Below are 23,334 nucleotides of genomic sequence, written 5' to 3' on the forward strand. Positions count from 1 at the left end.
CAAACGTCCTGGAGCCGCTCCCTGGCTCGTGGCCGCAGTGTCAGGCCCACAGATGTGGAACGTCTCCCCCTGGCAGCCGGGTCTGTCGGAGAGCGCAGATGGCGGCCGCTGCCTCCGCGTCTCCCTCCCACCCCAAGGACACTTCCAGCCGCCTCCCCATCCGCTCACCGGGCACGTCCGGGTTAAAGGTCCCAAGGGGAGCCCTGGCAGGTCTCTCCCTGTCCCTGCACTTCGGTAACAGGACTCGATTCTTCAGCTTGCTCAGGTCAAAAACTCTCCCCCCCCCCCCTCAGATATTTTTATTGATTTCAGAGAGGAAGGGAGAGGGAGAGAGAGAGAGAGAGAGAAACATCAATGATGAGAGAGAATCATGGATCGGCTGCCTCCTGCACGCCCCCTACTGGGAGTCGAACCTGCAACCCCGGCATATGCCATGACTGGAATTGAACCGTGACCTCCCGGGTTCATAGGTCAACGTCAGCCACGGAGCCACACCAGCCCGGCTCAAAAACTCTTGGCAGGTCCCTGGCTTTCCTTTCCCACACTTAGTCTGTCAGCAAATCCTGCTCTCTCTGCTTCTACGTGGACCCAGAGTTGAACCACATAGCCAGCACCCCGGCACCCCTGCACCCACCATCGTCTCTGGCTTGGGCTGTCGCAGTAGCCTCAGAGCTTTCTCCTCCTCGCTGTCCCCTCTGCCTGGGGTGCTCCTGCTCTGGGTGGGATTTCTCGAGCTCAGCGGTGTCGGCATTTCGGGCAGGGTCATTCTTTGCCATGCTGGGGCCATCCTGGGTAGCCTCCCAGTGGACCCTTCCCCTCAGGGGTGACCACCAGATGTCCCAGGCGGGGTAAAGTCTTCCCTGATCGAAAACCCGAGTGACGCCCTGGCCGGGTTGCTCTGTTGGTTAGAGCATCGTCCCAATATGCCAAGGTTGCAGGTTCGATCCCAGGTCAGGGCACATACAAGAATCAACCAACGAATGCATAAATAAGTGGAACAACAAAGCAATGTTTCTCTCTCTCTCCCTTTCTCCCTCTTTAAAAATCAATAAATAAAAACTTTAAAAAAGAAAAGCAGAGTTAGAATATGACGTGACACTAAAAAAAAACACAACATACCAATAAACAGTTTCCCACATCCGTGCCAACTCTTGTTACGGTGGTTTTTGGTGTGTTTTTCTACTTTTTCAATAGTGGCCACCCTCGTGGCTGCGAGGTAGGATCTCATAGTTTCGATTTGGATTTGTCTAGTGCAGGCGTCCTCAAACTACGGCCTGCGGGCCACATGCGGGTGTTATTTTTTTACTTCAAGATAAGATATGTGCAGTGTGCATAGGAATTTGTTCATTAAACTATAGTCCGGCCCTCCAGTGGTCTGAGGGACAGTGAACTGGCCCCTGTTTAAAAAGTTTGAGGACCCCTGGCTAGTGATTGGTGACGTTGAGCATCTTTTCATACGCTCATTGACCGTTTGTATGTCTTCTTTGGGAAACTGTATATTTAAGTCCTTTGCCCATTTTTTCATCGGGTTGGGTTGCTTTTGTCATTGAGTTGTGGGAGTTCTTTATATGGTCTGGACATTAACCCATTATAAGATATATGATTTGCACATATTTTCTCCCATTCTGTAGGTTGTCTTTTCACTCTGTTGTTTCCTGTAAATATTTCTCTCTTTTCCGAGTCCAGCGCAGCTAGAGAGCTGGTCCAGTTCCTGAGTAGGGGCGGCTGGGGATTGAGAAAATGAAAGAAAGAGACAGACAGATTTGAAGGAAAAAGCTGGGGCCGGGTGGGACCACTGTCCACTGACATGGACAGGGACAGGAGCAGTGACCCAGAGCCAATATAGCGTGTTTATTTTATACCCCAAATACCAGGAAGTTTTACTAAAGGACAAGGAAAAGGAAATATGTGCATTCTTGTAGCTTCTTTGTAAATTTTCCCTTGTGGGTGGGCCCTAGTCAGATTCATTCCTGGTGCTTGGCTGGATTTACATAATAAAACCCACTCCCAAGTGCCTGGGCTGAAGGTCAAGCTGACAACACTCCTGCCTTTTGGCGAAGCGTGTTTCCAGGACGTGGCTTTGCCGAGGCCATGGATCCAGCTGACAGGAATTAAAGAAATGCCCATGTGCCTTCCCAGGCACTCTCTACAGTTTCCTTGGACGCCCAGTCACTAAGTTTGATGTGGTCCCACTTGTGTATTGTTGCTTTTATGGCCTGTGCTTCTGGCGCCGTCTCCAAGAAATTATTCCCAAATGTCCTCGAGCGCTCCCCTCTGCTTGCTTCTGGGAGCTTTCTAGCTGTCGGTCCCGTGAGGGTCTCCGTTCCTTGTGACCTCATGTTGGCAGTTGGCGTGAGGTCAGGGTCCTGCTTCCTTCTTTTGTATGTCGGCACCCAAGTTCCTCAGCACCATTTATGGAAAAGACTGTCTTTTCTTTTTCTTTCTTTTTTTAAATATATTTTATTGATTTTTTACAGAGAGGAAGGGAGAGGGAGAGAGAGTTAGAAACTTCGATGGAAGAGAAACATCGATCAGCTGCCTCCTGCACACCCCCCACTGGGATGTGCCCGCAACCAAGGTACATGCCCTTGACCGGAATCGAACCTAGGACCCTTCAGTCTGCAGGCCGAGGCTCTAGCCACTGAGCCACACCGGTTAGGGCAAGACTGTCCTTTCTTCATTGTGTGGTCTTGGCACCCTTGTCAAAGATCATCTTGAGTACATGCATGAGGGTTTATTTTGGGGCTCTTTCTTTTCTCTTGGTCTGCATATCTGCCTTTAGGCTAGGACCACGCTGTTTTGATTACAATAGCTTTGTCATATGTTTTGTTTTTAATATATTTTATTGATTTTTTACAGGGAGGAAGAGAGAGGGATAGAGAGTTAGAAACATCGATCAGCTGCCTCTTGCACACCTCCAACTGGGGATGTGCCCACAACCAAGGTACATGCCTTTGACCAGAATCCAACCTGGGACCCTTGATTCCGCAGGCCGACGCTCTATCCACTGAGCCACACCGGTTTCAGCTTGTCATATGTTTTGAAGTCAGGAAGTGTGAGACCTTTGTTCTTCCTTTTTTTTATATTTATTTTAATTTTTTAATTTTTTTTTCTAATATATTTTTATTGATTTCAGAGAGGAAGGGAGAGGGCTAGAGAGATAAGAACAGCAATGATAAGAGAGAATCATCGATTGGCTGCCTCCTGCACGTCCCCCACAGCCTGGGGTGGCGGGGGGGTGGGGGAGGATCAAGGCCACAACCCGGGCATGTGCCCTCGGCCGGAATTGAACCTGGGACCCTTCAGTCCACAGGCCAGCGCTCCATCCACTGAGCCAAACGAGCTAGGGCTTTGTTCTTCCTTTTCAACATTGTTTGGCCATCTGAGATCCCTCAAGTTCCGTGTGAGGAAACCAGAGCATTTAATGCTAAGACGATACATAAGATTTTTAGACATTATTTCTTTGGTTGTCCAAATAATTAACTGAAATACTGTGTCTAGGCCTTGGCCGGGTAGCTCAGTTGGTTAGAGTGTCGTCTAGAAGCGCCAGGATTTCAAGTGTGCTCCCCGGTCAGGGCACATAACTAGGTTTTGGGCTTGACCCCTGGTTGAGCACATATGGGAGGCAACCAATCAATGTTTCTCTCCCTTCCTCTCTAAAATCAATGAAAATATATCCTCGGGCCCTGGCTGGTTTGGCTCAGTGGATAGAGCATCGGCCTGTGGACTGAGGGGTCCCAGGTTCGATTCCGGCCAAGGGCACATGCCTGGGTTTCGGGCTCGATCCCAAGTGGGAGGGCGTGCACGATGCACCTGATCAATGATTCTCATCGATGTTTCTCTATCCCTCTCCCTTCCACTCTAAAATCAATAAAAATATTTTTATAAAAAAAACTATCCTCGGTAGAGGAGTAAAAAAAAAAGATAGAGGCCATTTCCAAGCACTACTCTTAAAACCTTCCTGATTCCCTCACTTACCTCATTCATGGCATTTTTCTCTTTCTCCGTGCGATCGTGCAGTTTCTCATCACTCACATTCAGGAGCATGTCGGTGTTATCTTCCGTTTGTACTAGACACGTTCCTTTTTCTGCAAAAGGAAAAAACCAGAACGCATGCTTGATCTTTGGTTCTTTTTCAGTCTTGGAGGCCCGGTCTGGAACGAAGGTGTCATCTCCGGAGCAGCCCGTGTGTGAAGCACAGACAGCCCGGGCGGAGAGAACGGAAAGCCTCAGGGGTTACGGTCTCGAGTGCTCGCGTTTCCACGACGACTGGGAGTGCAGGAGCCGGAGTGACAGACAGCAGGGGAGTCCGGATGAACATCAGAGTCCAGTGACCCTCAGTCCTGAAGAAACGCCCCCTTTCGGCCCCCAAGCATCCCTCACTTTTTATGAGAAAGTCCATCCTGGGGCTGAGCCCTATGAATACGACGAATGCAGAGAAGCCTTCTGGCCAGAAGGCTTCCTTCTTCACCACCGAGGAATCCACCCCAGTGAGAAACCCTACAAGTGCAAGGAGTGCGGGAAGGCCTTTAAATACGGCTCGCGCCTCGTTCAGCATGAGAACATTCATTCTGGCAAGAAGCCCTACGAGTGCCAGGAATGTGGGAAGGCCTTCAACTCGGGTTCAAACTTCATACAGCACCAGAGAGTCCACACGGGCGAGAAACCGTACGAATGCCAGGACTGCGCCAAGGCCTTCAGCCGGAGCTCCCAGCTGATCGAGCACCAGCGCATCCACACCGGAGAGAAGCCCTATCAGTGCAAAGAGTGTGGGAAGGCCTTCAATCGGCTCTCCCACCTCAGAGTCCACAGGAGAGTCCACACGGGGGAGAAGCCCTACGCCTGCGAGGAATGTGGGATGACCTTCAGCCACCGGTCTCAGTTGATCCAACATCAGACTCTTCATACCGGCAAGAAGCTCTACGAATGCAAGGACTGCGGGAAGGCATTTAATCAGGGCTCGACGCTCATCCGGCATCAGAGGATTCACACGGGGGAGAAGCCCTATGAATGTCAGGCCTGCGGGAAGGCGTTTCGGGTGAGCTCACAACTGAAGCAGCACCAGAGGACTCACACTGGGGACAAACCCTACCCGTGTCAGGCGTGCGGGAGGGCTTTCAGACGGCTCTCCCATCTCACCGTGCATCACAGAGTCCACACGGGGGAGAAGCCCTCCGCGTGCAAGGCCTGCGGGAAGGCCTTCAGCCACTGCTCCCAGCTGGTTCAGCATCAGGTCGCTCACACCGAGGAGAAGGCCTGTGACTGTGAGGAAGGTGGGAGGACTTTGGGTCGTGGTCCGGCCACTCTTCAGCGTCCGAGAAGGCAACGTAGAGAAACACAGGTGAATGTAATAAACGTAGAGAAGCCTTCCTTCAGCGCTTATCCCTTGTTGATCATCAGAGAATTTATGTTAGGAAGCAGTGGGGAGAGCCCATTGGCTTAGGCCCGTGGTCGGCAAACTCATTAGCCAGCAGAGCCAAATATCAGCAGTACAACGATTGAAATTTCTTTTGAGAGCCAAATTTTTTAAACTTAAACTTCTAAAGCCACTTCTTCCAAATAGACTCGCCCAGGCCGTGGTATTTTGTGGAAGAGCCACACTCAAGGGGCCAAAGAGCTGCATGTGGCTCGCAAGCCGCAGTTTGCCGAACACGAGCTTAGCCTAATCACAGCTCCCTCCTGTCATCTTGCAGAAAGACGGAGAATTTAACAAGCCAGAATGCCTTCATTCAGAGCTGTCCTTCCTCCCGACTCGTACATTTCATACTGAAGAAAAATTTTTATGGGTATAAATTGTTTCTGATTATCAATGAAGCAAGGAAATTTTGGAAAACATTTTGTCTCTAAAACATTCTTGATTCGGCTTTTCTACCTACCTAGGTAATAATTTTAACATTAGCCAAAGGTTTAAATTTTCTTGCAAATTGAAGGAAAAAAAAGGAAACAGCCAAATTACTCTTGGGTTAAAAAGGAAATAAATCTTGCAGTTTAATAAATGGCAAAGAAAAAAATGACAGACGTTGGCCAGGTAGCTCAATTGGGTGGAGCATTGTCCTGATAAGACAAGGTTTCAGGTTCAATCCCTAGTCAGCGCACATACAAGAATCAACCAATTAGCCCTGCCTGGTTAGGCTCAGTGGATAGAGCGTCGGCCTGGGGACTGAAAGGTCCTGGGTTTGATTGTGGTCAAGGGCACATGCCCAGTTTGCGGGCTCAATCCTCAGTAGAAGGTGTGCAGGAAACAGCCGACCAATGATTCTCATCATTGATGTTTCTACCTCACCCTCTCTGAAATCATTAAAAAAAAAAAACAAAGAAACAAAAAAAGAATCAACCAATAAATACATAAATGACTGTATGTGGGGGGAATCCATGTTTATCTTTCTCAAATTTTTTTAAAAATGAAAATGAGAGGTTTTTTTTACATCCCAACAGACTTTAAATGTTAGACATGAAAACCTGCAAGATTATTCTCAAATATATACATTTTTATTTTTTTAAATATATTTTATTGATTTTTTTTACAGAGAAGAAGGGAGAGTGAGAAAGTTAGAAACATCGATTAGAGAGAAACATCAATCAGCTGCCTCCTGCACACTCAACCCAAGCCATCGGCACACTCAACAGTCAATCCTTTCTGTGCGCATTCGCGAGTGCGCCTCCGGACCTCTGCCTTTAGCCGCTCACCTGAGTTTCTGCCTTACATTCCAGGTTCCCCCCATATGAGCCGGGGTCCCCTGGGTCTCGCCCATAAATGGGGTTCAGTGCAGTCGGAACGGGTTCGGTACAGTCCGGAGCTTCTGTCCCCTGCCCAATAGAGAAAGCCAGCCAGGCCCTCGACCGCCCCGTCCTCTCCGGCTCCGTCCTCTGCACGCACGCGCCCACGTCTCCGAACCTCAGGCTTCCGCGGCTCCTCTGATTCCCCGTGTGCTTTTCTCTTGCCTTCTAGTTGTAGGATTTGCAGTCAGCCAGCTCTCCCGCGGTTCTGGATGAGGTCCGTTTTGTCTTTTAGTTGTAGTTTTGAAATTGGTGTGCGAGGCAGCAGTTGAGGTGTTTACCTACGCCGCCATCTTGGTTTCTCCTTAATCGAGCTTTGAGATGCACGCACCCTGAAATGTCCACATACTCACTGAAAATCAAACTTAAAAGCCAAACTTTTGCAGTTAATTTACCCATAAATAGAGGAGTGAAATACCTGAACGATGATAGATTAAATGTATGTACATGGTAACGAACCATTTTGCATACAATGCTAAGGAGCGGGGTCACCGAATAGGGAAACAACAGCCTTTCAGTGACATTGGGAACTGAAGTCCCAGATCCGTCTTCGGAGTCCTCAGCAAGCCGGCCCACAGAGGAGCGGGTACCGGCCAGCTCTGTTCGCACCTGCTGTTTAGCATCCTTCGTGAGCTTTTTGTGCCATTGAGCCAATTCCTCTCTTAATTTCTTGCATTTCTGTGGCCACATGCTGTTCTTCGTGTATCTTGAAGCATGCCACATCCGGTGTGCACGGCTCATGTGCAGCTTTCACTTCTTGCAGGATCTGCTGTAGACGGTTTCTCATTTTCGGGAACACTTTTGTTGCTCCGAAAAGGCCTTCTGCGGTTTTCCCGCATCTCACCGCAACTCCACCTTTTGAATCAAAGTCTCTGCTTGGTCATTGTATGCGTCCTCAGTCTTCGGCCTTTGCTCCTGCCGCCTCCTGTGGCCATCTCCAAGCTTCTGTGAAATTGTATCCATGCAAGAATTTGCTTCCTTGACTAAGTTTTCTTTTCTTTGTCAGGAGAGTCCTTTTCAGCGACCCTGTGTATTGGCTCAGGATGGTCTCCCGCTCCTCACTCCTTTTTCTGTCCTGCCGGGCTGAAGGCGGACTGTCTCCCCGACCATCCAACTCTCTGTTCATGTCCTTTTTATGGGTCCCCGGCATCGCACATGTCCCGGGGTACTCAAGGGTGTCCTGAGCCTGCACGCTGCGTTCTCAGCCCGCCTCCTCAGGTACTGAGCTGTCCGTCGACTTTTTATTTCTTCCTGACACAAGAGTCAACTAATTTTAGGCGATGGTGTCTTAATTCCCACCCCTTTTGATTGTTTGCGGTTGTTGTTTTTTTTTTAGTATTATTTTTTTACAGACAGGAAGGGAGAGGGGGAGAGAGAGTCAGAAACATCAATGAGAGAGCACCATCAATGAGCTCCCTCCTGCACACTCCCCACTGGGGATGTGCCCACAACCCCGGTACATGCCCTGGACTAGAATTGAACCCGGGACCCTTGACTCTGCAGTCCGATGCTCTCTTCACTGAGCCAAGCGATTTGGGCTATTTGGGGTTATTTTTAAACTTCTGTCACGGATGGAGTTGTTGGTTGCCTGCCTCGTAGCCATACTCACTTCTCCTTGCTATCGGTGCATGTCTGAGTTGGCCTTCGAATCTGAAGACATCAGGTGCTGATTTCAGCCTCTGCAGCTCAGGGTGGCCTGTCTACTCCTGGGGCCTGTGGGCTCTGGGGAAGATTTTCCTCCTCCAGAAGAGACGCGTATTCGGAAGACTCCCTCTCCTCTCACTTCTGCTCTGAGACCTTTCCGTTTGAGACATGACGCCCCGAGCTACTGCAGCCATTTCGGAACCGAGAGACCACGCATAGAAGCGGGCTCAGCAACCCTGGCCACATTGAGCCACAGGACTGCTTCTCAAACTCTGTGATGCCTCGTCCTGTGAGGAGGGCAACCTTTCAGCTAAAGGTGATTCGTACACGGGGCCTGGACGTCAACACCTACTGTTTTAAATGCTGACGTGTTTTCCTTATGGCTAAGTACAAGTTGATTTCTGTATATTTCATAACACACATGTGAGAATGAACAAGTCATCTTTTCTGTCAAAGAACAGTTTAGACAGCTGCCATGTTGGCCGCTTGGTTTGCAGCTCCCCTGGTTGCCGCCATCTTGAAACCGCAAAGGCCAACCCCTTCCTTTGAATTAGCCAGTCGCAAAAGACTGTGCGCCTGAGCTCCAATCAGGAGCAAAGGACAGGTCACGTGCATCGGGGATTATAAAGCCGAGCAGCCCGCCTGCTCGGTGTGCACGCGCTTTCAGACCATGTGTGCGCACCCCTCTACATGGAAGTAAATATGTTTGCCTTGCTGCCTGGCTCTCGAGTGTTCTGAATTCTACCAGGACCCCTGACTTGGGGGGGCTCGCCTTATTTCTAACATACACACACATTTATTGTTAATCCTTACCCAAGGATATTTTTCCATTGTTTTCTTATAGAGATAGTGGAAAGCAGGGGGAAAGACACAGAAAATTGATGTGAGAGAGACTCACTAATTGGTTGCCTCCTGCTTGCACCCTGACCAAGTATGTGTCCTTGATGCAATGGGACACAAGACCCTTCATTCCACGGGCTGACGCTCTATGCTCTGTCCACTGAGCCAAACTGGCTAGGGCTTTGTGTATGTGTGTGTGTGTGTATGTGTGTGACACAAGATTCTATTTATGCCTGTAAATTATAGTGATAAACTTTCCATGGTCTTATATTATTTGATATATTGTTTCAGAATTTCCTAAAATTGAACCTTTTTGATCAAGATCATGAATTTCCAGAAATTTTTACTTTTAATTTATGTTTGAATGTTACTTAAAGCCCTGTTTATGAACCATACTGTTTATCATTATGTAATATCCTATTCTGCCTGGTAGAGTGGTTAACAAACCAAATCTGGCCTGCTGCCTGTCTTATAAATAAAGTTTTATTGGAACATAGCCATGCTCCTTTACTACTTATTGTCTACAATGGTCAGAGCTGAGTGGTTGGAGGAAGACTGGCCACAAAGCCTGCCTTTGCTGTCTCGCCCTGAAGATAAGTTCGCTGCCTGGCTGGGGTAGCTCTGTTGATTGGAGCGTTGTCCCATACGCCAAGGTTGCGGGTCCAATTCCCAGTCAGGGCACATACAAATTTAACGAATGCATAAGTGAGTGGGACAACAAGTTGATGTTACTCCCTATCTTAAATCTACACTAATAAAGGAGAAACATGTAAATTGACCATCCCTCCGCTACGCCCACCAGCCAATCTAGAGTGAGTATGCAAATTAGCCCAACAAAGATGGCAGGTTATTTTGCAGGCCCCGAGCAGCTGGGGACAGGGTGGGATGCTTGCATCATTGCCATGGCGACGACACAGGCATTCTGCACCACCTCATCCATTCTGGGCCTCTGGGCAGTGTGGGAAGGTAGAAAGGCGGTCCTGGGCCGAAGCGAAGGCCCATTGTTGCATGAATCTTCATTCGTGCATCGGGCCACGAGTTAAATAATAATTATTGTTAATTTGGCTCAGTGCATGGAGCATCAGCCTACGGACTGAAAGGTCCCAGGTTCGATTCCGGTCAAGGGCATGTACCTTGGTTGCGGGCACATCCCCCGTGGGAGGTGTGCAGGAGGCAGCTGATGGATGTTTCTCTCTCATCGATGTTTCTAACTCTCTATCTCTCCCTTCCTCTCAGTAAAAAAATCAATAAAATATATAAAATAATAATTATTATTGTTGTTATTGTTGTTAATCATACCTTAAAAAACACATGAACGTATGCACAATGTGGAATCTGGATGTTACCCTTTTTAAAGAAAGTGAAGTAAAATGTCGTCTTGGAACTGTAGCGGAAAAGCTCCTTATTCCTCTTCCTGCCAACTAATCAACTCTCCACTTCCCATAGGTAACCAATTCCTTCCATTGCTGAGGCTCTCTCACCACGTTACATATGAAATACACGTGCACCTCTCATGCTGAGTTTCACCCATGGGGACTCAGTTGCCCGTGTCAAACTACACCTCAACTCCCAGTGATTCACAAAGGTGCCTCGTCTCCTCACACGATACGATTTTATTGATTTTTAGGGAGGGAGAGAAGGAGGACCATCAATTGGTTGCCTCCCATATGTGCCCAACTGAGGTTTGAACCCAAAACTCACGTGTGTGCCCCAACCAGCAATCAACTCCATCACCTTTCGGTGTACAGGACAATGTTACAACAGAGCCAGCCACCTGGCCAGGTCTGATTGCTTCACTTTTTATCAACCCTGACCAAGTTTAGAAAGTGACACTGCCTGACTCATGCATATCGAAACAACCTACCCTGAGCCTGCTAATGATAGTTCCTGCTTTGCACACGGGTTACGGGAGCATGTCTCCATTTCCCCCACTCAAATGTGAGATGGTTGCAAGTTTCTATGCTTTAAAAAAACAACGGCCCTGACCGGTGTGGCTCAGTGGGTCGGTCCGTCGGCCTGCGGACTGAAGGGTCCCAGGTTCGATCCCGGTCAAGGGCATGTACCTTGGTTGCGGGCACATCCCCAGTGGTGGGGGGTGTGCTGGAGGCAGCTGATCGATGTTTCTCTCTCATTGATGTTTCTAACTCTCTCCCTCCCTTCCTCTATGTAAAAAAATCAATAAAATATATTTTAAAATAAATAAAAAAAGAACATAGAGCCCAGCCAGTGTGGCTCAGTGGCTGGGCATCAACCTATGAACCAGGAGGTCATGGTCCCATTCCTGGTCTGGCCACATGCCCAGGTTGTGGGCTCTATCCCCAGTAGGGTAGGGGGCGTGCCGGAGGCAGCTGATCCATGATTCTCGTCATTGATATTTCTATCTCTCCCCTCTCCCCTCCTCTCTGAAATCAGTGAAAATACATATTTTTAAAAAAGGACGGAGACAACTGAAGAAAGCTGGCCTGAGACTGCTCCCGTGAGAAAGGCCTTCTCCCAGCATGGGCCCTCGACTGGACCCGTCTTGGTGTTTTGTAAGGTCTGGTCTGAGGTAAGATGGTGGTTACTCCGTCCAGCCCTACTCTGCCACCTGACCGTAACCGCATGGGTCTGGGTAGCTGCCTCCATCGGCAGACAGCACCAGCTTTCATCTTGGCCGAAACACAATGCATTGGGTCCGGGCATTTCGGGGGAACCTTAAAAAAAATAAAAGCCCCATTGAGATAGAAGCTCTTCAGGAGGCAGAGGAAGGGGTAACATTTTCCTGAAAGGGTAGCTCCCACTCCTTCATGTAAAACTGAGCTGACCCTCAGCCCTGAGTATACTGGTATTTTCATTCGACGAGCAAGGCCTTTTGGGCCCCTTGATTTTTTAAAAATATATTTTATTGATTTTTTTTTTACAGAGAGGAAAGGAGAGGGATAGAGAGAAACTTCAATCAGCTGTCTCCTGCTAGGGATGTGCCTGCACCAAGGTACATGCCCTTGACTGGAATCGAACCCGGGACCCTTCAGTCCGCAGGCTGGCGCTCTATCCACTGAGCCACACCGGTTAGAGGTGGATCCCTTGATTTCTACTCATTCCATCTAAGTTGACTTGCCCTTGAGTGGGGATGTCAGGGGGAAGGAGAATAACTGGGGTGGGGAGGTGTGAGGGGGGCGGGAATCTGTTTACAGGACATTGATCTGTTGTAGTTGGTGATTCTGTCCACACGATGGCGCTGCTGCACCAGGAAACCGTCTCTGGGCACTGGCAAGGGTTGTTTTTGCCAATGTTATTTTCTCTTTTTCCTCCCTCCCTCTATTCCTCCTTCCTCAGTCCCTTCATTTTTCCCTCTCTCCCTCCCTTCCTCCCTTCCTCCCTCCCTCCTTTCCTGCCTCCCTTCCTTCCTTCCTTCTTCCTTTTTCTCTTTGATTCTGGGATATTATAGTGTTTTTTATTACATCACCCTGGAGGGGACAGGGATCGCTTCTACGTGTGGAAATGTCAGAATAGGAGAAGCTCCTCTGGTCTTTGGTGGGCATTTATTCACAGGACAGGCATAAAACCTGTCCATTAAAAAAAATGTATCCAACCCTGGCCGGTGTGGCTCAGTGGATAGAGCGTCGGCCTGCAGACTGAAGGGTCCCAGGTTCGATTCCGGTCAAGGGCATGTACCTTGGTTGCAGGCACATCCCCAGTAGGGAGTGTGCAGGAGGGAGATGATCGATGTTTCTCTCTCATTGATGTTTCTAACTCTCTGTCCCTCTCCCTTCCTCTCTGTAAAAAAAATCAATAAAATATATTTTTTTAAAAAGGAAGAAAAATGTTGGGACAAATGAATATTATTTTTTAAATTCAGGTAGTATGGAGTGTTGTGAAGAAAATGAAATCATCCATAATCCTACCACTAGTAACATTTCAGTCAACGTATCTGTATACTTAACTATCCTATATAATAAAAACCTAATATGCTAAGTGACCGGTCGTCCAGTCATCCATTCAACCAAAGGGTAATATGCTAATGATATGCTAAGGCCACTCAACTGCTCGCTATCATGTGCACTGACCACCAGGGGGCAGACACTCCGATCAGTAGGTTAGCTTGCTGCTGGGGTCCGGCCCATCAGGACTGAGTAAGACAGGCTGGACATACCCTAGAGCCCTCCCACGGTCCTTCCCCGGCTGGCCAACCTCCTGTTTCCCTCCCTGCCCCAATCGTGCACCAGTGGGGTCCCTCGGCCTGGCCTGCACCCTCTCACAATCTGGGACCCCTCAAGGGATGTCGGAGAGCCAGTTTCGACCCGATCCCACAGGCCAGTCCGAGGGACCGCACTGGTGCACGAATTCGTGCACCGGGCCTCTAGTTTTTACCAAAAAATGAGATTATAGTATATTATAATTTGTTGTTTTTTAACTTAACATCATGGGTAACTAAATGTCAATAATTCCACGTTATCATTAAAAAAGAAGAAGTAGAAGCAGCAGCAGCTTGCTCACACCCAGTACAAGGAGAGCCACCTTGGGAGGGTGGGTGTGTCAGGTGGGGAGGTCGCAGCATCCGGGGAGAAGGGGCCTCCTGGGGTCAAAGGTGGTTTCCAGGCACAAGAAGACACACTCACACCCACATGCCATCGGAGTCCCTGCGTTGCCCTGCGTTGCTGTTCCCCATTCTGTCGACAACCACACCCCATAGAAGCCCACCTGAGCTCCCCACCCCTACCTGCCCAGCCTAGCAACCGCTCCAACCCAGGCACCGACTCCCAGAATCCCCTGGGGCGCGGCTCTGTCACTCGGGGTGGCCTTTAGTACCCGTCTGGCCCGGACCAATCGGCCCTGGCGGGGGGCGGGGCGGGTGTCACTGAAGGAGGTAAAGTCAACCCGGGTTGGACCTCCCACTCGCAGTCTGTTCTGCTGGCTGCCTTTGCAACCTCAGCGGGACTACATTTCCCAGAGGGCGCGGCGGAGGAGGACACGCCCACTTCCGGCGGCGTCGCGCTGTGGGCTCTTGCGTGCTGTACGTGGTGGTGGGCTGGACGGCCTAGGTCCGGCCCGGGTCCGGGCGGGGCGGGGGGGCCGGGGCCGGGGGGTGGTGCCCCGAGTGGGCAGGGTGTCCGCGGGGTCATGCGGGGCGCAGCGAGGACGGCCGGGAGCGGGGGGTCCCGCGGGCTGGGGTGTCCGGCCCGGGGCGGCGGCCCCCGCACAAAGCCCGGGCTGGGCCGAGGCCAGACGGCGGCGACCCCGGCCCCTCTGGGCCGCCGAGGCCCGGGAAGGCCGCGCTCCGGGAACGGCCTCGCCTCCCCGGGCCAGCGACGACCGGCGACCCCGGGGCCTGAGGACAGAGGTGAGGGGGACGCCTTCACCCCCTCGCGGGGCGGGGACCCAGAGGTCTGGGCGCTGAACGCGAGTCAGAGCATCGGCTGCGGTGCCGGGAGGGACTGGGCTGGGCCCCGGGTCACCTCGCCAGGCACCCCGATCCCGTGCTCCCGGAGACGGACACCCCGCCCCTCCCGTGGTCGCCGCGGGAGTAACGGGCCCATCCCAGCGCCCCTGCACAGCTGGCCTCATGCTGCTGGTGCCGGTATTGGGTTCTCCACCTGCCCAAGCCCTTTCTTTTTTATTAAATACACACCCAGTGGCCAGATTATGGTGATCTCTGAACGCATAATCATCTGACCACTCCGTGTCTATCCTATAGAATAAAAGGTAATATGCAAATTGCCCCCTCGACCAGGAGGCAGGCTGGCCAACCGCCATGTCCCCTCCCCGTGGCCAGGGTGGCCGGACCCCACCCATGCACGAATTCATGCACCGGGCCTCGTGTGTGTGTGTGTGTGTGTGTGTGTGTGTGTGTGTGTGTGTGTGTGTGTATTTATATATATATACATACATGTATACACACACATACACACACATATATATATGAGGCCCGGTGTGTATATACACACACACACACACACACACACACACACACACACACACACACTGAGTGGCCAGATTATTATGTGTTCAGAGATCATAATTACCTGGCCACTCATTGTAGAGTCCCAGTGCACGAACTTTGTGCACAGGTTGGGTCCCTAGGCCCGGCTGGCGATCAGGGTCTATCTGTGGGGCGACCAGCGGGGCGATCGGCCCCACCCCACTCCCCCCCTTCCCTGGCACCCGCCTTGGCCAGCCTGGCACTGCCAGCTCGCTGGCCCTGCTCCCTGAACGCCCCCTGCAGGTCACCTCCCTCTGCAGGGACCTTGGTTGGCTTGGGGCCTATGGGCTGGGGGTAGCTCCTGCACTGAGCGTCTGCCCCCTTGGTGGTCAGTGTGTGTCATATCGACTGGTAGTTCCCCTGTTCAGTCGATTTGCATATTAGGCTTTTATTATGTAGGATATTATATAGGACATTTCTATTGATGTCAGAGAGGAAGGGAGATGGGGAGAGAGAGGGGAACCTCCATGATGAGAGACAATCACGGGTCGGCTGCCTCCTGCATACCCCCCACTGGGGATCTGGCCCACCACCTGGGTATGTGCCCTGACCAGGAGTTGAACCCTCACCTCCTGGTTCATAGGTCAGCGCTCAACCCCTGAGCCAGCGGAAGCCCTTTCTGAGCGTGCCTGGGGAAGACTGCCCTGGGACCCAGCGTGTGCAGGCTGGTGATTTGAAACCTTGTAGACCTGACCACTCCTTTCTCTCCCCCTCCCCACCCCCCAGCTCTGCCTTGCAGGGACCCCGCCCTTCTCCAGCCGCGGAGGCTCACGCAGGAGGCTGTAGGGACAGGAAATGACCTCCAAGTCATGTCCCAGGTGAGTTAAGTTCCTGTCTCCTCGCTGAAGTGCACCCTTGCTTTTCTGGACTGCGTACTGTTTATTTTTTTAATTGTTGAGGTCACTTTTTCACTTTATTTTTCAACTAGAGGCCCAATGCACGAAATTCGTACAAGGGACTCGGCCCCCGCCACTGCAGAAGCTGACTCTGCCTCAGCCCCCCGCAGCCACAGCTTCTTCCGGAACAACGTCCAGTCTAATTAGTGTATTACGCTTTTATTATTGTAGATGACAGTTGACGTGCTCTATCGTATTACTTTCAGGTGCACAGTACAGTGACTAGACGTTTACATAACTTACAAAGTGACACCCCCCCCCCCACACACACACACCATTTCCAGTACCTGCTTGGTACCATACATAATTGTTACAATATTATTATTATTTTTTAAAATATATATTTTATTGATTTTTTTTACAGAGAGGAAGGGAGAGGGAGAGAGTTAGAAACATCGATGAGAGAGAAACATCAATCAGCTGCCTCCTGCACACCCCCTACTGGGGATGTGCCCGCAACCAAGGTACATGCCCTTGACTGGAATCGAACCTGGGACCCTTCGGTCCGCAGGCCAACGCTCTATCCACTGAGCCAAACCAGTCAGGGCTGTTACAATATTATTGATGATGTTTCCCATGCTGTACTTTACATCCCGTGACGGCTCTGTAACTACCAACTTGTACTTCTTTATATATATGTGTGTGTGTGTGTGCATGCATATATATATATATATACATATATATGTATAAAAAATATATATGTATTTCTTATTGATTTCAGAGAGGAAGGGAGAGGGAAAGAGAGAGAAACATCAGTGATGAGAGGGAGCCCTGGCCAATCAGTGGATAGAGTGTCAGTCTGTGGACTGAAGGGTCCCAGGTTCGATTCCGGTCAAGGGCACATGTCCAGGTTGCAGGCTCGGTCCCCAGTGTGGAGCGTGCAAGAGGCAATCAGTGATTGTCTCTCATCATTGATGTTTCCATCTCTTTCTTCTCCCTTCCTCTCTGAAATCAATAAAAATATATTTTTTAAAAAATGATGACAGGGAGCCAAGACCGGTTTGGCTCAGTGGATAGAGCGTCGGTCTGCGGACTGAAAGGTCCCGGGTTCGATTCCGGTCAAGGGCATGTACATGGGTTCCGGGCACAGCCCCGGTGCGGGGTGTGCAGGAGGCAGCTGATCGATGTTTCTCTCTCATCGATGTTTCTAACTCTCTATCCCTCTCCTTTCCTCTCTGTAAAAGAAAATCAATAAAATATATTTTTTTAAAAAAATGATGACAGGGAATCATTGACTGGCTGCTTCCTGCACGCCCCCTACTGGGGATGGAGCCCGCAACCCTAGCATGTTTCCTTGACCAGAATCGAACCCAGGACCCTTCAGTCTGCAGGCCAACATTCTACCCATTGAGCCAAACCAGCTAGTGCCCAATTTGTACTTTTTAATACCTTCAACTTCTTTACCCAGCGCCCTCCCCCTCCACCCTCCATCTTGACTTATTTCACTTATCGTGATACCCTCCAGGTCCATCCGGGTTGTCACAAATGGCAAGATTTCACTCTCTTTTTATGGTTGAGTAAGAGTCCGTTGTGTAAACGTGCCACGGCGTGTTTATCCACTTGGTCTACCGACGGGCACTTGGGTAGCATCCATATTTGGGCTAAATTTGCAAATAATGCTGCAGTGAACATGGGGGTGCTAAACATACTCAGTTCAAGAGGCCTGTGCTGAGGGCTGGTTCCCATTTCCTCACGTCCTGGTGCGTGATGGGCCATGGGGGTAGCCCAGGGCGCGTCCTCCCTCCCCCCGCTTCCTCCTTTCTGTTTTGTTTTTTTTTTTAGTTTTTATTTTAAATATATTTCTTTATTGATTTCAGAGAGGAAGGGAGAGGGATAGAGAGAGAGAGAAAAATCAATGATAAGAGAGAATCATAGATCGGCTGCCTCCTGCAAGCCCCCTACTGGGGGTCAAGCCCACAACCTGGGCATGTGCTCTTGGCCGGAATCAAACCTGGGACCATTCAGTCTACAGGCTGACACTCTATCCACTTGGCCAAACCGGCCAGGGCTCCTTTTTTCTATTTTTAAAAAAATATATTTTATTGATTTTTTACAGAGAGGAAGGGAGAGGGATAGAGAGTTAGAAACATCGATGAGAGAGAAACATCAATCAGCTGCTTCCTGCACACCCCCTACTGGGGATGTGCCCGCAACCAAGGTACATGCCCTTGACCGGAATCGAACCTGGGACCTTTCAGTCCGCAGAGCCAAACTGGTTAGGGCAGTGGTCGGCAAACTGCGGCTTGCGAGCCACATGCGGCTCTTTGGCCCCTTGAGGGTGGCTCTTCCACAAAATACTACGGCCTGGGCGAGTCTATTTTGAAGAAGTGGCGTTAGAAGAAGTTTAAGTTTAAAAAATTTGGCTCTCCAAAGAAATTTCAATCGTTGTGCTGTTGATATTTGGCTGTGTTGACTAATGAGTTTGCCGATCACTGGGTTAGAGCATTGTTCTGAGACACCAAGGTTAGGGGTTCGATCCCTGGTCAGGCACATACAAGAATCAACCAATGAATGCATAAATAAGTTGAATAATAAATCGCTGTTTCTTTCTCTCTCTCTAAGAGTAACTGTATTAGAAAACAGTAGGTATGAAATTTAGAGCATCAGCAGTTTCTTTTTTCACGGCTCCGGTGGCCACAAGTTCAAGTTCAGGGTGTGTGTGGGGGGGGGGGGGGGCTGGTTCTCCTGGGGCCTCCTTGCTCAGCGTGCAGGCCGCCCCTCCTGCCGCCTCTGCTCCCTCCTTCCTGCTGCTGCTCCCTCCTCTTCCAAGGACACCAGTCCGATTGCTGACGGCCCCGCCCCGTGACTCCACTGAACTTTTCCTCGCCTCTCCCAGGGCCCTGCCTCCACATGCACTCACACTGGGGAGGCCTGGGGTTAGCACCTCCCCCTTCGACTCTGGGGGACACCGTGCAGTCCATGGCAGCCACCGTCACGAGGGGCCCGCGCACCGGCCGAGCAGAAACGTGGTCTGTCCTTCCAGGGCGCTGTGACGTTTGGGGACGTGGCCGTGGCTTTCTCCCTGGAGGAGTGGGCTCGGCTGAGCTGCGCCCAGAAGGCCCTGTACCGAGACGTGATGCTGGAGAACTACCGGAACCTGGTGTCGCTGGGTACGGCCCCCTTGTGTCCCACTGCCCCGACCCCCTTAGCACCCGCCCGCCCGCCCTCTCCCCGCACACACCCACCGCATGACCGCCTCCCGCTTCTGTCTGTCCCTCAGGGCTTTGCCGCTCTAAGCCCGACGTGATCTCCTCCTTGGAGCGGAGGGAAGCGCCCGGCGTGGCCAAGAACAGGCCGATAGGAGGCCGGTGCCCAGGTGAGCTGGGGAGACCAGGTGGGAGGCTCCTCCCTGGGGGTCACAGGTCAGCAGCCTCAGGCAGGCGGGGTCAGCAGGAGGCTCCTGAGCTCGGGGCCTGGAGGGCCAGTCCGTCCTCCTGGGATGGACTCCCCCCCCCCCACACACACACACCCCCCGCTTTCAGCCGCTGTCTCTGCTCTCCAGCTTCCCCTGTCCCTGTAAGCATGGCTGCGTGCCTCCGCTCCGGGCGCCTTCCCCGGCCCCCTCCCGCCCTCACAGTGGGACTCCCGTGGCCTCTCTGGTCTTCAGCGCCCGTTTGCCTGACGCCGTGTCCTGTTCACTGCCTTATTCCTCTTTGAGGAAGGGACTGGCTTATGGGATTTTACAACAGTTGTCACCGGCCATCCTTCAGAGGGACAGGCGATGGGGACGGGACGGGCCAGAGGTACACCTGGGGTGGCTCAGGACGGTTGGGGTGGGGCGTTCCTGCAAGGTCTCCATTGAGCAGCCGTGGTGATAGTCATTTTATTAGCAATGAAGCAGGAGGCTCGTGAGCTAGAGAAGACATTTTTGTTGAATAAAATGGAGGAAGAGTCAAAGCGAGTGTTGCTGAGTAAACTCAAGTAAGGATTAGACCACATTTCCTCCTGTGGCCTCCCTCCCTCCCCGTCTCACTGCGTCTCAGCTGCCCTCTGAGCTCTCTGCTCTGACCCCCCAGTCCTCCCTCCTCCCCCGTCTGTCCTCCCACACTGCGTCTCAGCTGCCCTCTGAGCTCTCTGCTCTGACCTCCCAGTCCTCCCTCCCCCCTCCCGCTGACAGCAGGTGTGCCTGCTCGGTCAGCATCTGGGTGCGGAGGCTCACCATGGAGCAGTTAAAGCTCCGGAAACGGGGGATGGGAGGTTGGTTACTCAGGGAACAGCTCCCCATGATCGCTCCCCTGAGGATGAATTCCTCTGGTTGCCGGTGGAGTGCTCCTCACCTGACCCCGTGCAAGCCCGCTTCCTGTCGGGGTGTCTTTCAGGCGGGAAGGCCCTGCCAGAGGCCCCGGAGGTGCCCGCGGAGGAGGGGCCGAGTGAGGGTCAGCTGTCCAGGGCCGCGCCGCTGCACAGAGGGGCCGCCTGCCGCCTGCAGGGCTCCGTGCGGAGGCAGCGCCGGGAGGACGAGGCTCTGCTCCGGAGGCAGCCCGTGAGTCAGGCCGCGCGTGGGGGGCAGAGGGCGTGGGGGGCAGCCGGTGAGTCAGGCCGCGCGTGGGGGGCAGAGGGCGTGGGGGGCAGCGGGCGTGGGGGGCAGCCCGTGAGTCAGGCCGCGCGTGGGGGGCAGAGGGCGTGGGGGGCAGCCGGTGAGTCAGGCCGCGCGGGAGGGGCAGAGGGCGTGGGGGGCAGCCGGTGAGTCAGGCCGCGCGTGGGGGGCAGAGGGCGTGGGGGGCAGCCGGTGAGTCAGGCCGCGCGGGAGGGGCAGAGGGCGTGGGGGGCAGCCGGTGAGTCAGGCCGCGCGTGGGGGGCAGAGGGCGTGGGGGGCAGCCGGCAGGAGGAGGCGTGGAGGGCGGCAGAGAGGGCTCCCGGGCACAGCTGCCTGTCTCGGCAGCACAGGCGGCGGACCTCGGACCCCCGGACACAGCGTCCTGCGCCGGAGGGAGGAGGAGGGAGGAGGCCGGGCCTGCCCTGAGCGGGGGAGACCTCTCCTTCGCGGTCGGTCGTGGTTAGTCCTCGCCCAGGATGATTCCCATTGACTTTTAGGGAGCGTAGAAGAGAGGGCAAGACAGACAGACACAGCGATGGGTTGGTTGCCTCCTGCATGCACCCCGACCAGGCCCCGGGCTAGGGAGGATCCTGCAACCAAGCTACCTGTCCTTGACCAGAATCGAACCGGGACCCTTGGGTCCGCCGGCCCACGCTCTACCCACTGAGCCACACCGGCCAGGCGGGAAGCTCTCCTTTGAAGGCAGCGCCGCCTGCAGGCAGGCTCCGCCCAGGAAAGCTCAGTCAGTGAGTCACAGACACGTGCACTCAGGTCAGGCCCTCCTCCAGCAGGTGCTGCTGGGAGGGGACCCAGCGGGCTCTCCCCGTCCTCCCAGCCCCCAGGCACCCCTGAGTGGGGCAGCCTTCCGTCGGGGGGAGCTCCTCCTCCACAGGATCGCACAGTTCCCACGGAGAAGGGGGTCTCCTGTGACCGGCAGCACCCGGAACTTCTCCCCCAGGGGCACGGCCGCCTGCCAGAGCCGCGGTGGGGTCCGGGGTCCGGGGTCCGGGATGGCCTGGTCCCAGCAGCGTCCCTGCCGTTTCAGGGCTTGGCGACCATCACGCCTGCGGCCATCGACTCCTGCCCGCAGCCAGGCCCGGCGCGGGGGCGTGTCTGTGAGGATGTGACAGGGAACCGGGACCTGGAGGCAGGTGAGCGCCCCTCCAGCCCAGGGGTTGTGCGGTGGAGGGGGTCCTGGGTGGCGGGGGATCTGCGGTGGCGGGGGTTGTGCGGTGGTGGAGGTTGTGCAGTGGAGAGGGTCCTGGGTGGCGGAGGGGGTCCTGGGCGGCGGAGGGGGTCCTGGGCGGCGGAGGGGGTCCTGGGTGGCGGAGGGGGTTGTGTGGTGGAGAGGGTCCTGGGTGGCGGAGGGGGTCCTGGGCGGCGGAGGGGGTCCTGGGCGGCGGAGGGGGTCCTGGGTGGCGGAGGGGGTTGTGTGGTGGAGAGGGTCCTGGGTGGCGGAGGGGGTCCTGGGTGGCGGAGGGGGTCCTGGGCGGCGGAGGGGGTCCTGGGTGGCGGGGGTCCGCGGGCTGAGCCGTAGCTGTGGCTTGAGGGCTTGGCTGGCGGAGTGGGAAGGTGTCTCGGAGCTCAGGGCTTGGGGCTCTGAGCTGTGGGCCTCACTTCCCTTCCTGCCCCTCGGGTGGGTGCGGACAGACACGCCTCTCTCGGAGCCGAGGGGCGGGTTCCCAGAGGCCGCGCTGACGGACGTCTTCTCCCGCAGGACGCCGTGTCTCCAGGCCGCACTGGCGCTCTCGGCTGGTGCAGGGCGAGCTGGCGGGAGGCCTCTGCTCAGGTGAGCCGGAGGCGGGCATGGGGGTGCCTTCACGGGGGGGGGGGGGGGGGGCGGGCAGAGCACCCCAGCCGCCGGGTCCATGCTACGCACAGGAGTAACGTTACCCAGGCCTATGGGCTGGAGGGAAAATGAGGCCTGCCTGTTCCAAGTTATTTCCCCCCCTCCCCCTCCCCCTCTCCCTCCCCTCCCCCTCTCCCTCCTCCCCCCCTCCTCCTCCTCCCCCTGCTCCTCCTCCTTCCCCCCACTCCTCCTCCTCATCCCCCTCCCCCTCTCCCTCCCCTCCCCCTCTCCCTCCTCCTCCCCCTCCCCCTCCTCCTCCTCCTCCTTCCCCCCCCTCCTCCTCATCCCCCCTTCCTTCTCCTTCCCCCTCCCCCTCTTCCTCCTCCCCCTCCTCCTCTCCTCCTCCTCTCCTCCTCCTCTCCTCCTCTTCCTCCTCCTCCCCCTCCTCCTCCTCTCCTCCTCCTCTTCCTCCTCTCCCCTCCTCCTCCCCTCTTCCTCCTCCTCCTCCTCCTCCTCCTCCTCTTCCTCCTCCTCCTCCTCCTGGGTGGTGGCTCATGCCGGTAGCCCTCCTCCCGTGTCTGGCCACTCGGACGTGCATCAGCCACTCTGTTCCTCAGTGGCCTTCTCCTGACCCGGTGGGCTTTTGAGCTGTCTTCCCAAGGTTTCCTCCTCCACGGTCAGAGGCCCCTTCACTTCATTGCCGTCCATTCCTGTGAGAACCACAAATGGACAGTTCATTGAGGAGGCCACTCTACCTGGCATTGGCAGGTGGTTGGAGAGAGACGGAGCTTGCAAATATGTTACTCAGACCATTACTCTAACAACAGGAGGATAAGACATATTCATGGATAACTGGCATGAGGTAGAAATTGCAGAATTTCCCATAAGGCAT

The 23,334-nt window shown here is 53.6% G+C and overlaps 3 protein-coding genes across 3 annotated transcripts in view; all 3 read left to right on the plus strand.

Moving 5' to 3' along the window:
- The first annotated feature begins 98 nt into the window (after positions 1-98).
- Positions 99-9,757, plus strand: LOC129147553 (zinc finger protein 582-like). The gene is made up of 2 exons (XM_054710091.1): positions 99-234; positions 4,140-9,757. The coding sequence occupies exons 1-2, from the start codon at positions 99-101 to the stop codon at positions 5,441-5,443; spliced, it is 1,440 nt and encodes a 479-aa protein (XP_054566066.1). The 3' UTR covers positions 5,444-9,757.
- A 4,601-nt stretch (positions 9,758-14,358) lies between these two features.
- Positions 14,359-21,159, plus strand: LOC129147554 (zinc finger protein 28 homolog). Its single transcript, XM_054710092.1, has 6 exons — positions 14,359-14,581; positions 15,947-16,038; positions 19,100-19,226; positions 19,337-19,432; positions 20,436-20,599; positions 21,151-21,159. The coding sequence occupies exons 1-6, from the start codon at positions 14,362-14,364 to the stop codon at positions 21,157-21,159; spliced, it is 708 nt and encodes a 235-aa protein (XP_054566067.1). The 5' UTR covers positions 14,359-14,361.
- Positions 21,160-21,789: 630 nt separating this feature from the next.
- LOC103303903 (zinc finger protein 470-like) overlaps positions 21,790-23,334 on the plus strand; it is a 30,389-nt gene continuing 28,844 nt past the window's right edge. The window contains exons 1-2 of the mRNA XM_054710093.1: positions 21,790-21,804; positions 22,371-22,442. The gene's annotated coding sequence lies outside the window, so the exon portion shown is untranslated. The remainder of the gene's footprint in view (positions 21,805-22,370; positions 22,443-23,334) is intronic.

This window comes from Eptesicus fuscus, chromosome 21 (assembly GCF_027574615.1).
Source record: "Eptesicus fuscus isolate TK198812 chromosome 21, DD_ASM_mEF_20220401, whole genome shotgun sequence".
In the NCBI taxonomy this organism is placed as follows: Eukaryota; Metazoa; Chordata; class Mammalia; order Chiroptera; family Vespertilionidae; genus Eptesicus; species Eptesicus fuscus.

Bases quoted from the DNA above. Each gene is read 5' to 3' on its own strand.
- LOC129147553 (XM_054710091.1), top strand. From the start codon at position 99: ATGGCGGCCGCTGCCTCCGCGTCTCCCTCCCACCCCAAGGACACTTCC. The intron at 235-4,139 runs GTAACAGGACTC...GTTCTTTTTCAG, and splicing joins CTCCCTGTCCCTGCACTTCG to TCTTGGAGGCCCGGTCTGGA.
- LOC129147554 (XM_054710092.1), top strand. From the start codon at position 14,362: ATGCGGGGCGCAGCGAGGACGGCCGGGAGCGGGGGGTCCCGCGGGCTG. The intron at 19,227-19,336 runs GTACGGCCCCCT...TCTGTCCCTCAG, and splicing joins CCGGAACCTGGTGTCGCTGG to GGCTTTGCCGCTCTAAGCCC. The intron at 19,433-20,435 runs GTGAGCTGGGGA...GGTGTCTTTCAG, and splicing joins GATAGGAGGCCGGTGCCCAG to GCGGGAAGGCCCTGCCAGAG.